We start from the raw sequence: 19,665 nt of genomic DNA, 5'->3' as shown, positions 1-19,665 counted from the left end.
ATAGTAAAGACTAGCCCCTTACTTCTCACCTAGGGTGTCTTCGTGTTTGAGTTACACAGTAATATGAATGTAACAAAACTACATGTAATTTGAACCGGAACTCAGCCAACTTTAGTCAATGTTTAGCTGACTTTATATCCCATAAAACAAATTATTAGATTATCACCTAAACCCTTTAGAAAATCTGTACCTGTCTGAAGTAGTTCCTCAAATAATTTCATTAGGTTTCCATACAGTGATAGACTGATAAATTTGTGAAATGAAACCAATCATCAGGCGCTGACGGGTACTGGTCAAGCACCCGTCAGTGCCTGTAAAGTTCTACAGGTAGTAGATCAAACATCGCCAGTACGTATATCCATTTATTGGTTTAATTTTCATAAATTTACCAATCTAGCAGGTAGTTGTTGTAAGTGGATTGGATAGGATTTATTTGGTGAGACCACTAAAGATAACCTACGAAAGTGAAGTGACTTGAGTCTTTCTGGTGGTGATTGTGCAGTACACCAGGACACAATCCCCAACTCTTTTCTAAGGTGCTTAAATGTCTCTTCTTAAAGACGGGGAACTTTTCTATACTTGCATTTTAGCCCTCCAGATGAACACTAAGATATGGTGCAAGTAGAGGTACCTTATGTCATAATTGAAAATGGAAATAAGAATGTCCATGTACTGTATGGCCTACATGTTTACCTTGAGAATGTGCCTGTGGTTGTGGTGTGGATCGAACAACCTTGCCCATCTGACGGATGTTTGTTGAAGGTGGAACAATCTTCGACCCCTGAGATGATTTTGCGCTTTTTGGAGTTGGAATTTTGGAAGCCATGTCTGTGGATGATTTTAAATTTGTTGAAGCTGAAAAATTTTTAAAAAACCAATCAAATCAAATCTTTATTGTCCATTATATAACAGAAACGTATACTGGAAATTTGTCATTCAACACAAACAGAAACATTACCAACGAAAGGAAACTGCACTAATTATATAAAATTTTAAAAAACATATTCTAATTTATGTTAGTACTACAAAACTTTTTTTTTTTTATTGAAATAGACATAAAAAAAAAAAACAAATGTAAACAGGCTAAACCTTCCAACTAAAATCGATATTAAGATAACATTCAAGGCTTTATTAAAAACAATTAATAAATGTCTACCATGTATTGGTATTGTTAGCCATATTAATATACCAGTATGTAAGCCTAAGAAACTGAGTAATTTGAGGAGTTAGAGCCCAATCACACTTAAAAGTTACGTCAGCTTAGGATTGCCCAAGGGCCACCCTTTTTGAAGTGTGAATAATCAATGAAGTTAGGCCAGCACAAAATAAACAAACATATCACCATTAGCAGCTAAATATCAGTATAGATATGAACAATTTGTTAATGTCTAATATAAAGATCTAATATAAAGATCATTAAAGAATAAAGGACTTTACCTTGTGAAACTGAACTAACTGTTGGCGCAATCCGAATTTGTGCAGATACTTTGACATGCGACCTTCCAGTCGGAGATCTTGTCTTTCCAGTTGTGGCACGTCTCCCACTGGATGATGATAATGATAATGACACCTGGTTTGGATGCTTTACATCTATTATTTTCTCTTTCTCCGTTTGCTGATGATGGGAAGGCAGCACCGTCACTTTAGGATGTTGGGATAAAGCACGAGATGTCTGTGAAGGTGCAGTGGTTACAGTCACCCGTGGGTGAGACGACTTGTCAGGTGTCTGTTTCCGTGATGCTGCGTGCGAACCTGGGATTGCTTTTGGTGGCTGAATAGGAGGGATAGATGCTCTTTGTTGTGTAGAAACTGAAGAAACTCTAGGTGGCACTGTTGGCTTGGATGGCTGTGTTTGTGCCTGTCGATGGTTGGAATTCTTACCTCCTTCACTATTTTCCTTCTTCTCCTGAAGTGTCTTCTGTTGCAGTTGCTTAAAGCGTGATAGTGCAAAAAAAAGTCCAAGAATAGATTTCAAATTTCCGTCTTTAATATCTGCAAAAAAAAAAGCAGATATTGAATATCATAAATATTAAGTATTATTTTTAAAATCTGACCAAAAGATTATGCTGTAGGAAAGAAAAGTATTTTGTACACTAGCGGTAGTTCATTTGACACAGTCCATCTGTTTATAGACACAAATCCACGTTGCTGTTAAATAAAAGATGATAGTTTGTCGCGGTGGGTTGTTTATTTATACACTGTAATTTGACATCTCATATAGAAACACCAAAGGAAACGTTGATAACAATTTAGAGCATAAGACGATAAGCTAATTGATACAAACTTATATTAGGTCCATATGAGGCGTACACACTCCTTTAAGAGTAATAAAGTAGAACCCCTTATTAAGGGGACACATTTGGGATCCAAAAAAGTGCCCACTAAATGGGGGTGTCCACTAAATAATAAAATAATAAACAGGGCCACTGTAACATCAATCTGTATCATGGAGTGTATTAATGGCCCTGTCAAACGTTGACGATTTAGTCAGCGTATGCCAACGTATCAACGTTTCTCTAAAACGCTGAATTATCGATGTTTTTTTTCAATTTTGAATGCATACATAGCATAATGAGTTGGACATATACATAACATATTAGTAACTTATATAGAATGTTTCGATAACTTATAGAAAACTTACACCAACGAATGCTTAGCGTGTTGCAGACGTTCACAACTTATGCCCAACGATAGTTTACTTTATGTACAGCGCGCGACAGCATATCGCCGACAAACATGTGAGGTAGCCTATAAAAAGGCAGCAGCCCGTCGATTCAAATGATAACGGCACTAGACAATATCAATATCACTGTCGCAGTATCAACATCACCGTATCAACATTACCCCATTTTTATATACCAATTGTGTCACTAAATAAATAAATAATCACTGGCACCACATTGATTTATCATTAATAATGATAAAAAACAAAGCCTATACCTGGGTCATTGTACACACTAATGCTAGAGTTATGTATGGGTTTTTATGTTAAATTTTATGTTAATACCTACGTTATTTAAACATTGCTTGTTCTGTATAAATCATATATAGATGTTGTATTTATATTTTTACTTACTAATCATGTTTTTTTTTTTTAAAGAATTCGACAAATATAAAGCAAGAAGCCACTCAAGGTATAGGCTAGAAAAAGAGGGGGGAAATGAGAAACACAGGATGACAAAATAAAAATTTCTGATTTTTCTGACAATAAAATTATCTGCTACTTTTTTCTATGAATATAGAAATATAAGCCAAGCTTAGCATATCTAAAGCTTATGCCCTAGGTTTATGCCTGAAATAATTTGCATGCTGAGTTCATATAATATTAACAATGTCTTACCCGTGACAAAATGTACTATCCTTCAACACATTGGCATGGCAGTCAAGAACTCTTATCAATTGATCAAGTACTTGTTTAAATAACATAGGTGTTGAACTTGTTATAACTTATAACTTATCTAACAATTCTGATTACCGTACTATATTCAAAAACAAATCACAAAGTATACATTTTAATCATTCAATAAATATTACCTTTAGCTAACAATCCTTGTGTGTTTACACCTTTGACAGTGAGACAGTAAAGACATTGCTCGATGTTATCGATCTGAAATAAAAAAAAAATATTCAAATATAAATATATTTTATACATCACCTGAAATCCATAAAGGCAAATCCAAGCAATATTTAAAATCAGTTTTATAGAATTATTCATGAACAATCTATCATTATTATGGTAAACAAATCTTCTTATGCTTCAGGTAATAAAGGTACATTTCTCAGTGGATCTAATGCACTTTGTAAGTGCCATAATGATTAGTAATGCATATACAATGGGAAAAATAAAAGTGAGAATGACATATTAAAGTCAATAATCATTTTATTCAGAAAAGAAATAAAGGATACATCCACAAGAAATCTGGATAAATGTTCATTAAAACAATTGCAAGGCAAGACCTTTTGAATACCATGTTTAGCGAGCTGTCACCCGCCAATAATGATAATTTTAAATGAAAATTATGTATATTTTTGGCCAATTAGCGAACCCAGCGCCACAAAAAATGGGAATTTCAGCAAAAAAGTTGTTCTTCATTTTTATTACGCCAACCACTTCTGTGAAATCTCGAAAAATAAGATATCTATATTTCTTCCTAATTGTATAAATTTAAAGCAGTTAACCATCCCATTACTACACTGTTTACATTCACCAATGAAATTTTATTTCTATTTTTTCCTCCGTCTGGATGTTTTTTCCAAAAATATTTGCTAAATAAGAAAACAAAATTTTATATTTATTTTTTTCTGCCCTCTTCTGACGATCATTTAAGACACATTACAAAAGATTTAGATATAATATCAACAATACAATATCATCAATAACATGTCAGGTAGGGCAAAACATCACTACTATAGTATTTTCCCTGACACAAACACATCAAATTAGCATTGCAGTAACCACTGCTACGTGGGCATCAGGTTCAACACTAATCACCAACCGCAAGCTCGGTGGTCTAGTGGTTATGAACACCTGGCTAGTTATCCGAAGGTCATGGGTTCGATCCCCACCCGAATCACTTGCGACTTTTTTAGCCACTATTTGGAAACATACTGACGAGTAAGCATCACTCCTATAAAAACATAAGAACTGGTGTGTTTTTTTTAAATAATTTTAATCTAATTTCCATTTTCATGACTATACGGTACTAATCAACCGCAGAAAAAAAATATAACTCGAGATAGAAATTTACCAGATTTCCTTTGGTTTCATAATAATTTCTGGGACAAAGGAGTCTACACCAAGAGAGTCACTGGTTGTACGGTACAGTGTAAAATAAGAAGAAAGTAAGAACATTTTAAAACCAAAAATAGGCAAAAAATAAGAACACTGGGCCTGGGCAAAATTTTCCTGCTTCTTATTTAAAAAAACAGTACAGTATATAGCACTGATAATATCAGATTCCCTGAAATGGCACTTGCAGATTCTAAAAACGTTTATCTAATTGACGTTTTGTAATAATAATAATAATAATAATAATAATTTGAAATCAGAATATTCAAAATACAACACTAATATATACGAAACAAATTAGTTAGGGGGATGCAATATGACCTTGGATCCACGGAGAAAATTACAGTACAATTCAGATTGTCCAAAACAATCCAGCCAGAGGTGTGATGAGTTCTGATAGACACTTGACTAATATTAAGTAGGCTGTATATGGGACTAATGCTTACAGTATTTCCATATTAAAGTTCCATATATAAGAATTCTCAATAGGCCAATAAAATGATAAAAATCTTGCATTCCTTGACACTAGCCTATAATTACCTTTCATGCCATCCAACTGAACTTATTTCTTATTTAATTCTGGCAATAATGCTGAAATGGGATGATAATAATAGGCACATTACTACAAACCAAGTCCTTCTCTTACTTGCTTGGGGTCTTCTAATGACAAATGGCAAATCAAATGGCTCATTTATAACTCAAAGGCTATTTTGTTGATATCAAAATGAACGAATAGACACCTTTCAATCTTTACACTGACGTGGCCGAAACGCTGAGGGCGCACTCCCCTGGTTATCCTTTTGTTTTTTTTTTAATTAGGCGCACAACTCATGTACCAAGGATTGTCAATAGCGAATATACCACTGTCCTACCTATAGGTGACAATCCCTTACACAAGACAAATATATATACACAAACTAAATCTCAATATGAGATTTAGGGAGTGGAGTTTTGGTTGTGAGAAAAATTCCTGCAGTAGGAATTAAACCCAGGACCCAGGGATTGGAAGGCAAGCATCTTAACCAGCAAGCTTTTCAACAACACTCCAAACTTTGTTGTGCCAGAAATATGAAAGCTACATGGATGAAATTTGCATGGCATAATTATATGTATCAGGAATCGACAAAAAAAAATTAAAAATTTATATTTTTTCTAATATTATTCAATTTTAAGTAATTGCCATAAATTTAAGTCATTTTTTATAAAGGACACCTGTTTGTGCCAACACTCAGTAGCCACAGGAAATAATTCTCACACTAAGCTAGCATGACACTGAGGTAAATTAGTTAAAACATAACATTAACATATTTTTACATTAGTAATGAATTTATGTAGGCTTTAGATGATGGGACAAATATCATCTCTCACTGAACACCACATCAAATGAGGAGGAACCTTCAAGAATAATACATAGGCCTATTTAGGTTTTAAAATGGCTCAATCACCAAAGATGTGTAAATTTTAATAGAAATATACTACATGTTGTGTTCGATTATTCTGGGATTTTTCTTTCAGAAAGCCTTTGTCCTATATCAGCACACAAATGAAAGCATTCCTTAAACCAAACTATGCCTGGCCTACCTAATTTAATCAAATTTAATACATAGCATTAAAGTTTTTTTTTTTAATTCTGAATTTTAGAAAATTCTAAAGACTAGAAGTTTGCATGAAGCATCATGGTACTGTGACGCTTGGTACATCCTGGTGGCACTTCACAGTTGGCACAATGGTAGTGATGCTTAGAAATTGGCTGTGATTCTCTATGATGCCTACTGTAGAGCATCTATATTAAAGTAAAATTAAATCCCTGCCGAACTACGAGGCTCATATAGACTATAGTTTATCCCCAGTTTCGAGTATATGAAGCGGATGAGAGCTTGTACCTTCCTGGGTGTTACGCTGATCTTCCACATGTTACTCCCAACAATTCACTGGTACCCATTAATACAGATGGGTAGAGACTGAAACGATGTAGATAAAGTGCCTTGCTAATGGCCCTGTCACCCATTGACAATTTAGCCAGCGTATGCCTATGTATGAAAAATTTGGCGAATACACTGGCGTATGTCAAATAAGTTATGGGTACGTTTTGTATAAGTTAAGAGCACGCTGAAGCACACTCAAATGCATCGTAATACATTGGCAACACACTTCGTTGATATCAGTTATTGAAACGTTCTATATAAGTTACGGTACTAACATGTTATATATATATTCAACACAATATGAATATGCTATGTATACGCACAAAATTGCAAAAAAAAACATCTATACTTCAGCGTATGATAGCGTTTTAGAGAAATTTTGATACGCCGGCATACGCTGGCTAAATCGTCAAAGTGTGACAGGGCTATCAAGAACACAAGCTAAATGCACAGTGAAGGACTGAAACCCCAACCTCGAGGTTGGGAAACCAAACATTTCAACTGCGCCAAACCGCCTCCACATCTAAATTTATATTTAAAGTCAGTGTAGTCAAATAGAGCTGTCTATATGAACATAAGTCGTAATGATTACAGGAGAAACCACATTTTACATGAGCGTGTAATATATTGCATGCATAATGTCGCAAGTTAACTGTGAAAATACACACATGCTACCCAGTAACTAGGTTGTCTCGGAGTGGGAGGTTCAACTTACATATTATTACTGTATTATTATTATTCAAATATTATGTGATGCTTGGCCTTCATCATGTTAATTAAGTGATAATATATTGTTAATAACATTAATTATACATTTTCATAAAGTTTTCTATTGCATATTGGTTTATAATTAAAATATTAAATAATAATAATAATAACAATAATAATAATAATAATATAATTTAATAATAAAAATAATTATAATAATAATCATTATCATATTGCATTAACATCATCTTTAATTAAAGAAAAGCTAATATAACTCACAGATATATAAAATGCAATTAAAATTTGTAATAATATTACACATTAAAAATACTTTACACAAAACAGAACAGAATAGAAGCTAGCATAGTTTAAGTATTAAAATAAAAAACAAAATCCTATTCTCACAATGTCTATCTCATTTAACATGACTGATGTAAACTTTACCTTTTCACATTAACCTACATCCAGGCTTAAATTTGTGCAGGAATATAATGCAGGTAATGGGAACACTCAGCAACAAATTTCATATTACAGTACTAATATAAAATCAATTTTACAGAATGATTCATAGATTCAAATATTTAATGTATTTTAAAGTTCAGAATTAAAGACATTTGTATTAATGAGGGTACAGCAATGTGATTATTTCAGTATTCAGTATGTCATTTCTTCTATAAGACAAAAACACATAAGCCTGGCTCATGTCGAACTTTTATCTAGATATAGATCCACTTAACTAGTTAAAAGTTTGATGTGAACCAGTCAATTATAGCTAGATAAAGGCTTAAGTCACTTAAAGTTAAGTGACTTAACTTCACTAGAATAACGGTAAATTAACTTTCTTAACGGTAAAGTCGGCTCGGATTACAAGAACACGATTACGTAATGTAGGCATCTAAGCCAGCGTTGTTGTGTTGTACCACCATTATTATCATCCTCTGGCTGGCAACAACGTAACAATGCTAACAACAGCAGCAAAGTAGTCTCATTAGTCTAGTTTTCAGAAATTATTTGTGATATTATGGGTAAAAACCTAGCAAACGTCCGTTTTACAAATAGTCAATATTACAAATGGCCTTTGCATCATCGACCAAGTAATAACGTCAAAAGTCTGATTGCGTACGTTTTCCAAAGTGATAATGTATATTATTCTTAATAATAAAATCAGATTTGTTGTATTTATTTATTTATTGAATTCAATCTTTTCCATTTCCGCTATAATAGTCACCATTAATTCAGTTTCAACGAACTACCACCAACGCCAGTCATTAAAATGAGTGTTTACAATGACGAAATAAAAAAGAGCGCTGAAGTCAGCAACTTATTTGACACTGCGAAGCTAGAAGTGCATGTAAACAACACAGTTGATCGATCTAAAAACTAAATGAAAAAAAAAAACATGACAGAAAGGTCCATAAATTATAGATGTTTTAATGAGAATTAAAACAATATTTTGTTAAATGGGAAAAGGCTAGCAATTAAAATAATTTGTTTTTTATCAAAGGTAAATTTAGCTATGGCCTACTACTAGATTGCGATAGACCACGCTGCTGCACTGTCGATTGGTTCATACTGGTCGGCTAGGCTACGTAGTGGAAACTGACACCTGATCTACAATAGTTTACGAATTTTTTTTAATTTTTTTTTGGTACTAGAGGTTTGTAAAATGGTAAAATACAGTAGACGTTTTATTAAACAAGCCTTTCCACCGTGTGACGTCAACAGCCTCGAAGCTGGCTGGCTGGTTATCTGGCTCTAACTTGGTATCGAACGCAACTAGGGAATATCGTATCATATTTCAAGGATTAGTTAAGTGATTTAACTTAGATATGAACCAGGCTATAATGTGGTTACTGTTCAGCCAGACAATAATGATGCAAAAAAATAGGCCTGCATAATAGATCACTAGTATCTGCTGTCTGCCTGTGCGTCTGGGTGTGTGTCTGTCTATGTGTCTGCCTGTGTTTCTGTCTGTGTCTGTTTTTTTATTTATTTACTAGTTTTCTATTCCCTTCTAATATTTATTTACTTTTATTTATTAGTTTTCTATTCCCTTCTATGTAAATGTTACCCTAAATTTAATTGGTCAAATGCATAGGCTGACATCCCGTTGGCTAGTCCCCATCATTCTGGATTCGCCCTTGTGTAATATCCAATATTAGATGTAGAACTTTTGTTTTGGAAATATGATAATAGTGGTGTTGCAAATATTGCTTGCTTATTTGTGAATAGTATTTAATTGTACATCAATAGTTTATAAAGCCTGAGCTACTTGACTACTTACAGTATGACAACTGTGTTGCTTTTTTCCTACAGGAAGGACAGCAATTTTTTTGCTGAACTAGGCCAAAATTTCTTTACTTCAAAAACTACTTAGCAAGTCAAAACTTTTGGCTAAAAAAGGCCATAGCAGAAACTAAATTTTACATTGTTCTGTATATTGGTCCTTCGTAAAACAGATTTGATTGTACAATATTCTTGGCTTTCTTGCATAGTCGTTTTGCAGGCTGCAGCTAGCCAGCCTAGGCTTAAAACATTGCCCAAGCCCCGCAGGCTGCGTAGATAGTAAAGCTTATCTAAATCTAATTATTTGTCTTTATTTTACATTATTATTATCATATTTAAATCATTGTTTATTATCTAAAAACAACCAAATTAAACAAATATTGGGCCTAATACTACTGTCTGTTTAAACACAAACGCCAAATCACTTCACTGTTGTCAAGTTCATCAACGAAAAATCCCAGATAGATTGTTCTGGGCATGTGCATGGACAGTTTTGAAGCAATCAGTCTCTCTTTAATACTTAATTCATCAAATAATTGACGAATACTTTCCTGACATCTTTATTTGCTTTCTGCTCCGACACTCATCAACATTTTCAAATTTGAAGATGAAGCTGTCTGCAGTGCAAGGTTCATGAACATCAAATAGAAATTAATATTACGGGTATAACACGGTTGGTTAAAGCTAGGTACTCTAAAGGTAAAAATGTCTCTTCTATTAATGTGGACACCTATAAATATAAATATTTTTATCAATCCTATGTAAGCTGTTGACGAAGCAGTTGTGGCTCAGGCTTTGAGGATGGGCGTTCGGAACTCTCATTGTACAGTCTTTAGGATAATCATTTTATTCCCTTCACATCCAGTTCAGCAAGTACATACAGTAACTCACAAATTACAGGATAGAACAAAAAGGAGAATCTGCAATTCTCTTAATAATAGTAAATGGAACATGTTCTAGTCTGTTCTCCATAGTAATGAATAGTCTGCTTTCTTTCTCAATACCTGCATGTATTGAGAAAGAAGGCAGACTTAAACCCACAATGAAAAAGATTGGAACTATGGCCAATGGGCCCAGAGCTAGTTTTTTCTACACCTTATCTACCAACATAACTATGATATCCTAAATTTACTTTATGAGGTAGATACTTAAATTCTGTGTATTTTATCAGGATTGAAGTCTGATGACTGAATTGGAACATGTATCTTGCAGTCAACACCTTTTTCCTTTGTGAGAAAAAAATACCCTATGCCCCAAAACTTGTAGTACAAATACCATATGCCCCAAAACTTTGTAGTACTTCCTCAAAATTAATATATCAAATTGAAGTCTGATGACTGAATTGGAACATGTATCTTGCAGTCAACACCTTTTTCCTTTGTGAGAAAAAAAAAACCATATGCCCTAAAAACTTGTAGCACTTCCTCAAAATGAATACATCATATTGTTGAGGGTGAGTGTGCATGCATCCTTCAAGTTAAGATTTAAATAGTGTAATAAGATCATGAATTCAAGTACTCACCCAATGGGCATATTATCATTAATCTTCAAACTATCCAGAATATACACAGAGAGAAAACTCTCAAATTCAAGTTGTAAAAGTGGAATTACAGTGAGATAAACACAGACCAACTATGAATATTCCCCTTCCTCACTGATTTCCAATTATGGATTATCTTCTGAATTATCTTATCACGGGTACTGTGTAAATTCATACAAAACTATTCATACATGACTAGTCAAATATACAGACATAATTTCAGACATAAAGCTATGGCAATCTCATTAATAAGTGTTTAATTAGCTTTCAAGCTACAGTTATCCAGAAAGATTGCTAAATCAGAAAATAAATTAGGACAACTGTGAATTAAAGAAAGAATAATCTCACAATAAATTTGATTTGATCAACATCCAAAATTGACTTTCGGGATGTAAACAATTTTAAAACAACTACAGTTCCACCATTATTAATTATGTTTCTCATCAATCCAGCCCACGTTTGACAAATCCATTTTAATTGGAGTTGTTATAATTCCTGGTCAATAATAGTTGTCTGGTGCCAGCTTTAATAATCAAACCACCAGAATAATTATTACCCATAATACAATAAATGTCACACATCAATTATTGGAAAGAGAATTATAATTGAAAAAGTTTCATAGTTATAATTTATACAACCTCACAATATTTAATTTATATAGCCTCAAAATAAATAATTATTGTTTATGAAATCATTTTCTTGGCTGTACATCTACTGTAAGTTCATTATTATGATTATTTATTTATACAGCTCATTCGTTCCAACCATTATCATCATTATCAATCTTACCGTACCATAGTCTACTACTATAATTATAATATTTCTATACAATAATCTATTACTATAATGTTAATAATTCTAATCTACCTAGTCTACTATTATAATGTTACTCTACCATTGTCATTATCATCCTTATAATCTTATAGAACGATACATGTATCATTATTATGATTTTAACACACCATACAATACAGAAGTATTTATCATACTTTTTAAATGTTTTAAAAAAGATATACTGACTCACTTGTAGATTTTCTTTTATGTCAAAAAAAAAAAATCCAAAACCACCACTACTCCCCCACCCCACATGCACATGAAAATGTTGGAGGGTGTGATGCTAAACAAGAATATTTTCTATTTAACCTCAGATAGAACCATATGAATTATATAAAAATTGTCAGTCTGTGCTGGCAATAATAATGGAGTGGAATTGATTAGCTTAGTGGCTATGATGTGTGCCTTCTAATCCCAGGGTCCAGGGTCCAATTCCTGTCAAAGCCACAAATAATTCTACTTCCTAGGCCTCAAATAAGAGACTTGGTTTATAAAGCATCATTCCATCATGTAAGTGGCGAGTGTACTTGCTCTTGGACGTGAAGGAAATAATAAAAAAAATAAGCATTGATACTATAATTTAGCAGCACACCCTCAAAATCAAATATACAGTACATGGTTGAAAGTAGTCATTAGCTTATTCAAACAAACAGGTAAATGCTAAAAAAAAACCCCTTTATTTAGAGTATATCTGATTTTATCATTCTTATACTTCACTTCACCAACAAAAGAAAGCATTGGCTATAAAGAACAGAAAAATGCATTTATTCATTTAAAGTCTGATGAACCTATTTTTTCCCATATCAATTTCTTATTCAGGGACAAACTACCACACAAGTCATTTAATCATTTATTTTTTACCTGTAACAGTATATCTTGTAAGAATAGTTGGTATGCCATGTCTTACAGTACTTTATGAAATCTCCCACAAAATTTCTTATAATACATATACTAAAATTACATTTTTTTCTTAAACAATACATAATACTGTATGCAAAAATAAAAAAGTATGTATGCTGTTTTTTTAGTTCTAGATTTAGAAAATACAAAAACTATAGATTTAACATCAGGCAAACATATTGTTCTAAAATCCAGGTCCATTACATTGTTCTAAAATCAAAGTCTGTGTTATTGTAAGTGAAAGTTATCGTTGTTGTTTGCAAAACTGTAACTAGAACAATATTATAATAGCCAATTATATACACATTATTATCTTAAGATCAAACAGGCAATATCCATCTCTCCTTAAAGGCTCTACAAAAAATGTTATTAGTTTATCACCCTATCTAGGCTGGAAAAGTGATGAGAGAGGGAGGCTTTTTATTTTTATTTTTTGTTTTGCTAAAGTCAAATATCACCCTTGGGTTGTTTGCTAGTGCATTGATATTTAAAGTAAAACATGATTAAGACAATACAAACAATATCTATTAACTATTTACTTTTAAAATAAAGAACAAAATAATTTTTAAAAACATATAAAAAATAGTATTTTTCCAAAAACTTTTCTTTTTTTCAAAAATAATTTTTTTTCAAGACATGCACGTGAGGGTGATAAACTAACTACTTTTATTGGGCCTAACTTGTGTCTAATACAGTATTTACATTAAGATTATCAGCTGTAATATAATTTTAAAACTAAATTGAACTGCTATCTTTATTATGAATATATCAAAATACATTTATAAGAAAAGCCCCCTGTAATTCGAGACCACTTTTTCAGAGCACAGTACCGAGTTCATTCTTTTAACACAAAGCTATCACTTTAATTCAACACTAAACCCAGAGACCAGCTAAAATTTTCGGGTCAAATGTTAGTCTCGAATTAAAGGGTGAACTATATTATAACAAAATTTGTGTAATTCTACAATATCTTATCTAATCAATCTAGTATTTTAATCTTTAAAATTTAATACTGCAATTCATTTATTTTTGTATATTTAAAATGTTTATTTTTTTAATTCTCTGTTTTTCAATTAAGATATAAATCAATTAATGTATTTTCCTATTATATACCTAGCATGCCTACAGGATGTATGTGTACCTTTTATGCTTTGTAGCAATCACATTGCATGTTGAAATATTATAGGATGATAAATACGTTAAAAAATTATATATAATAAGTATCAAATAATGGACCGAGCTGAAATAAAAACCCAACAATTATTTTGCAAAGGAAACAAAGTGTACTTACGATACATTCTGCTGTATATCAATATTCACCTCATTGATATCCAATATATTGTTATTATCAAAATTTTATCAGCCTTTGTCTGATAGCTACAAAACTAACAAATAATGCACCAGACCCATCTTGCAATACTCATCATAATCAAAAATTTCATCAGCTGAATAGCAATTTTGTACTAAGCATTTGATTGAGCTGCCTAATAGGAACTGGCGTTACAACCACTAGATTGCCAGGATATACTGTACTGTACAAGTGTGACAATGTTTCGCAACAATGAATATAGAACAATGTCACTTTGAACTTGAAAACATACAGTAAATAACAACAAAGTTTACAATTGGTTTATCCTATTCAGGGTCAACTTAATTTTGGTATCACCAACAGGATTGTCACATAAGTAGCCTTAAGGTCAAGTAACCAAAGACTACATTTTCAGTCACCTCATTGAAATTGTTGGCAGAATATAGTTTACATGACATTATTTAGTATAACACATATTTAATTATTGAGTGCTCTTCTCTATCTCTTTATACCTACATATTATAGTCACCTCATTTAATAATATTGTCAGCAGATTAGAACATACATGGCAGCGTTATACAATATTAGTAACATTAAGTACACTTCTCCTTCTTTTTATACCTACATTATACTGACCTCATTTTGTTTCAATCTAGGATTGAAAATAGGTTCTTGCTTTATGGTAGTGTGGGATCTTAAGAGGTGTGCATTTTATATCTTAAATCATCAACTACTCATTTTCCACCTACAATTTCATAATAAAACAATGTGAAATGTAAGATGTATGTTCATTTGTGAAATGAAGATATTGAATTGAATGTAATACTCCTATAAACATAATAATAAATTCAAATTTTAAACAATTTATAACAGTAAATGAAAGACAAACAGCACTTTTCAGACTAAAAAATTTATATTTATATTCAAATTTAATTATTTTATTGTTGTTATGCTATCTTTCATCCGACTGCCACTGTATTTCCTGCATCCCTAGCCATTCAACTTTAAACTAAAGTTAACTTTTAAATGCGAGTATGTAGGCCTGCCTTTTTACAACAATTTATAAAACAATAACTTTATAAAATTATTTTAACGCATCCAAATGGGAGAATATACTGTGTAATCAGATGTTACTAGGACACAGAGTGACATGCAGATCATAACATGTACAGTAAACATGATAAAAAGAATTACATGTTAAGCCAGCATGACATCACTTCCCTTCACAGATCCAGTTCCTAAATCTTGGCTTTCATCATTTACTTCTTTGCTGGTTGATGACTACACACACTAAAACCTTATCACATCATTAAGTGATACTGTACAAATTTCAGAAATATAAATTAGTAATTGTAATACACAAAAAGTCCGTATAGTGTAAGTCATAAAATTGAAGCGTATAGTATTGCATTATAGACCATCAACCTCTACAACAAGGTGATTTGAAAAATTAGACATGTTTTGACAAAACCTTGGGAAATATAGTTTTCCATCTCATAAAAACTTACTCAAATCTCTCCAGTTAAGTGTGAATTACTAAAAGCATATTTGATCTTAAGAGCAATGCTAAACGTGTTTAATGCTGATCCGATGGAAGCATTAAATAACGTCGACAAAACTGCATCTGTAATGCACTCATACTTTAATACATCCGTTTGAAGACAGAGGTGCCTATACACAGCCATAAATGATGACACTATGAATTAAAGCACATCGCATTCCAAGTTAACTTACCCGCTGAGATGCACACATTGGTCGATTCACGCACGCGGATTAAATGACAAATTTGATCCAACATTCCAACAAACAATGGTGAAATGTATTACTTCTACTCGCTCTACCATACAGGTACTATCTGCCTATTCTAAATTACTTTTTTGTACAACACTAAACAAGACTATCTGGTATTGTGAAACAAAAACCAAGATAATAATCAAACACATTCTAAATATTTCGCAATTATTACTCTATGTTAACAATATAATTCTCTCTCTACAAAAAAAATTAGCTTGTTTTATATCATGTTTCAATAATATATATTTTTGTAATTGAATTATGATACTACATAACTTTGCTAAAATATTAAGCCCATAATCAAGGATTCTAAAAAAAGGAAAAGGTGCTTATTTTCTATAAATTTTTATCCTCAAGATGTAATTACCAATGACTGATGTCTTTTTAAAATTGACCAAATTTCACAACTTCAATGTACAGCAGGTTATTATAAAAAGCAAATATCACAATAAAATAAAATATCTATTCTCTTTCACTCGACTTTAGAGAATGAGTCATCTTACCATCAACTGCAGCCTCCACTAGAAAAAAAAATTTGACTCTCCACACAATGCACATACAGTAAATTTTAAAAGTAAAATGGTTACTATAATAGAGAAGTGACGCTGACCCAAGTACGGCTCATGTAATTTAATTGATTCTGGTCCTTAAACTTCATTGTTTTATTTTGTCGGTCATATTTTTGACTTCTTGTGGAGGGGCGCCATGAGCGTTTTCTTTAAACGGATACCGGCGCTTTAAAATGTTTTCATTATTATTATTATTATTATTATTATAATGCAAAACAATTGAAAAAATAGTGTCTAGAGTTATTAAATATCTGTTGTTACATATTATGTAGAAACCCTAACTATTTACTGTATGACTTCCTATTTGCACCTACAAGCTGAAGCACTTTGGAAATTAGTACATTTGTATTGAAAGTGATTTCAGGATAAAGAAAGAATAAATAAATAAATATTCCAGCTTAACCAGCTCCACTATGTGTGAGTGTATATATCATTATGAAAGGAAATGCCTTGAGGTTATATTTGCACTGTATACACCTATAGAATGTGACTTGTGATTTTATTTGCACCTACTATATACAACTACAACAGTACAGTCTAATGGTATGATAGTCACACTTAACTTGATTCTGTAGCAAGAAGCTGCAAGTTCGAATCCTGCTAGACTTTTTCATTGAAGAGCTATATAACATCTTATGTTCATATTCGAGCACTGTTATTTATCTGTTACATAATATATTGCCAAAAAAGTGTTGTGTTGCCCTCTGCAACCGACCAAAATTTTCCAAAAATTTGGGCTGGCATTTTTTTAAATCATTTTTTGTAACTTTTTTTAAAGTTTCGCTAAAATTACAAATGTGAGAAGTATCACTTTCGAAATTAACACTTTAAAACATAAAATCTAACACAGACATGTATTTTTTACTAAATTCGGACCATATATGGATGTATGATCATTAAAATAAAAGGCATTTTTTTAAAGAACCGAGCACTCGACAATGCATGCATGCAGCACTGGATCTGCCCCACTGTCTATCCATGACCCCATAGGCTAGTCTATGCCAGTAAGCCATTCTTTACTATTATCAGGGGCTGATCCAGAGATGTCCAAAATGGAGGCCGAAAATAGGGCTGATCGAGACAACACTACCCTAGGGGGTTCAGGGGCATTCCCCGCAAAGTTTTTGTTTTTTAGACACTCAAAAATAACCTCTGAGGCGTTTAAGAACGATCAATTTCTTTATTATTTTTTCCCCTTTTTCTTACTTTCTGAAAGGGAGACTGGGACCTTCAACCCTAAATGCTGTCTCTTATACACATCTAGATGTGTATAAGAGACAGATTACTTGCACTCTCTACTTCCATTGTACACTGCATGGTATTAACATTAGTCACATGGACAGCAAAGATGCATTTTTAATTAGAGGCTGACAAACCTTATGTTGATATAATTTATGAAATGCATGTGGTGAAAACAAAGAGAATATATACCGCAAAAGTAACAACAATAATAACAAATAAATAACTACATCTGCAAAACAAACATGTCTTTTCCTCCTTGAAATAATAAGAAATGATGTTCATGGAATGAAGATCAAACTTGTCAATCTAAAGGTCAGTTTTTATTGGTTCAATAAAAATCATATCTACAAACCAGATGAGAATATTTTCTGTAAAGTAACAAAGAAATTGAAACTGCTGAGACTTGAATTTGGACCGTAGTGAATACTGTATTGCATAAGATGCAATTGGTGAAAATTTGCATTAATTTATTACCAGTTTATTATATAAAGAAATATTTAGAATTTTACGAAATTTGATGGGGGCTTTCTTTGAGCTACTGTAATTTGCAAGACCCAAGCATGGAAATTGACCAAAGTGGAGGGCAGAGACACCCTGTGCAAAAACCTACAGTACTATATGGAAACAGAAATCAGATAGAAGAGATTAGAAAAAATTTAAAAACAAAACTATTGGCTGTTCCATAGTAGCAGAAAAAGCCAATAATAATAAACACAGTAGGCTACCATGTGTAAATATGATATTTAGGAAAGATCCAAGTATAATAGATTCCCTATTTCATATTCCCTCTCAAAACCTCATTCTAAATTATTTCTACCAAAACATATAAAGAATTACAAAACAAAACAACAAATTTGTTCTCAAATAATGAATAATAACAAATTATTGATTAAACAGCCTACTGCATTATACAAAATATGCCAAATAAACACAATTGTTATAACCATAGAGAAAATAGACTATTTTCTCTATGTTTTAACCAACCAAGGCAGCATACAGTATACCACTAATCATTCTAACATTTTTTTTTTGTTGGAAATTCAATATGGAATATAAAGATACTAATTGGACTATATCCTGGCATCGTGCTGTCTTGTGATTAACGATGACTCAGAGATCTGATATGAATTTGGCGTCAATTTATGTATAATGTGCTTTTGTAATGTTACAGTTGAATGGTACTGTAAAATCAACTTTCAGGCTATTATTACTATTGTTAGGTTTTCAACATGGACTTCTGCTTTCCTATATTTTGTATAGGCCCCTGGTTCTCTCAACCTTTTTTAGACTGTCAGAATGCCACTGTTCCCCAGAAGTTAGCAGCTGGCTGCTGATTTCAGTTGACCACCTCAGTCCCGTTATGCTTGGAGTTGAGAAAATTTAAGGATATAGGCCTAGCCCCTGTAGATGCCCAGCATGGCAATTTTATACTTTGGTAGGCGGATTGGCGCGGCGTGATCTGTTTGATTTCCAGCCCTTGAGGTCGGGAGTTTGAACCTCATGCTGTCCATTCTCGTACGGCCATGCATAGATGCCCCAGCTTGCATCATTATAAAAGTTGTTGTAGAAGTAGCTTATTGTCATGCTTCAACCCTAAATGCAAGTAGTTGCCCATGGTTTGAAATTTGTGCAGCAAACCATTTAATTATGGAGTGTAGCTTGGAACCCTCTTGAGTAGCGACACCTCAATTAGCTATTGTTCGCTATTGCACTATGTTTTCCAGTGTCTAATCTAATGAACTTCCAGATGTCAAATTAAATTTTTGTTA

At 32.5% G+C, this 19,665-nt stretch overlaps 1 protein-coding gene across 7 annotated transcripts in view; it reads right to left on the bottom strand.

Moving 5' to 3' along the window:
* LOC117114301 (neuron navigator 2-like) overlaps window positions 1–19,665 on the bottom strand; it is a 137,767-nt gene that overhangs the window by 73,702 nt on the left and 44,400 nt on the right. For 6 of the 7 annotated variants that reach the window (XM_033257933.1, XM_033257928.1, XM_033257929.1 and 3 more), the window contains exons 4-6: window positions 3,535–3,607; window positions 1,438–1,992; window positions 694–855 (exon numbers count right to left, since the gene is read on the bottom strand). In XM_033257933.1, the coding sequence (XP_033113824.1) occupies window positions 694–855; window positions 1,438–1,992; window positions 3,535–3,607 (790 nt within the window). The remainder of the gene's footprint in view (window positions 1–693; window positions 856–1,437; window positions 1,993–3,534; window positions 3,608–19,665) is intronic. The other variant, XM_033257932.1, reaches the window with a different exon arrangement.

The sequence above is a fragment of the Anneissia japonica genome, unplaced genomic scaffold (genome assembly GCF_011630105.1).
Source record: "Anneissia japonica isolate Jap-2015-1 unplaced genomic scaffold, ASM1163010v1 scaffold2994_len2133135_cov197, whole genome shotgun sequence".
Classification (NCBI taxonomy): domain Eukaryota; kingdom Metazoa; phylum Echinodermata; class Crinoidea; order Comatulida; family Comatulidae; genus Anneissia; species Anneissia japonica.
Note: the sequence above shows the minus strand (reverse complement) of the source record. Positions and strands in the feature narration are given on the sequence as shown.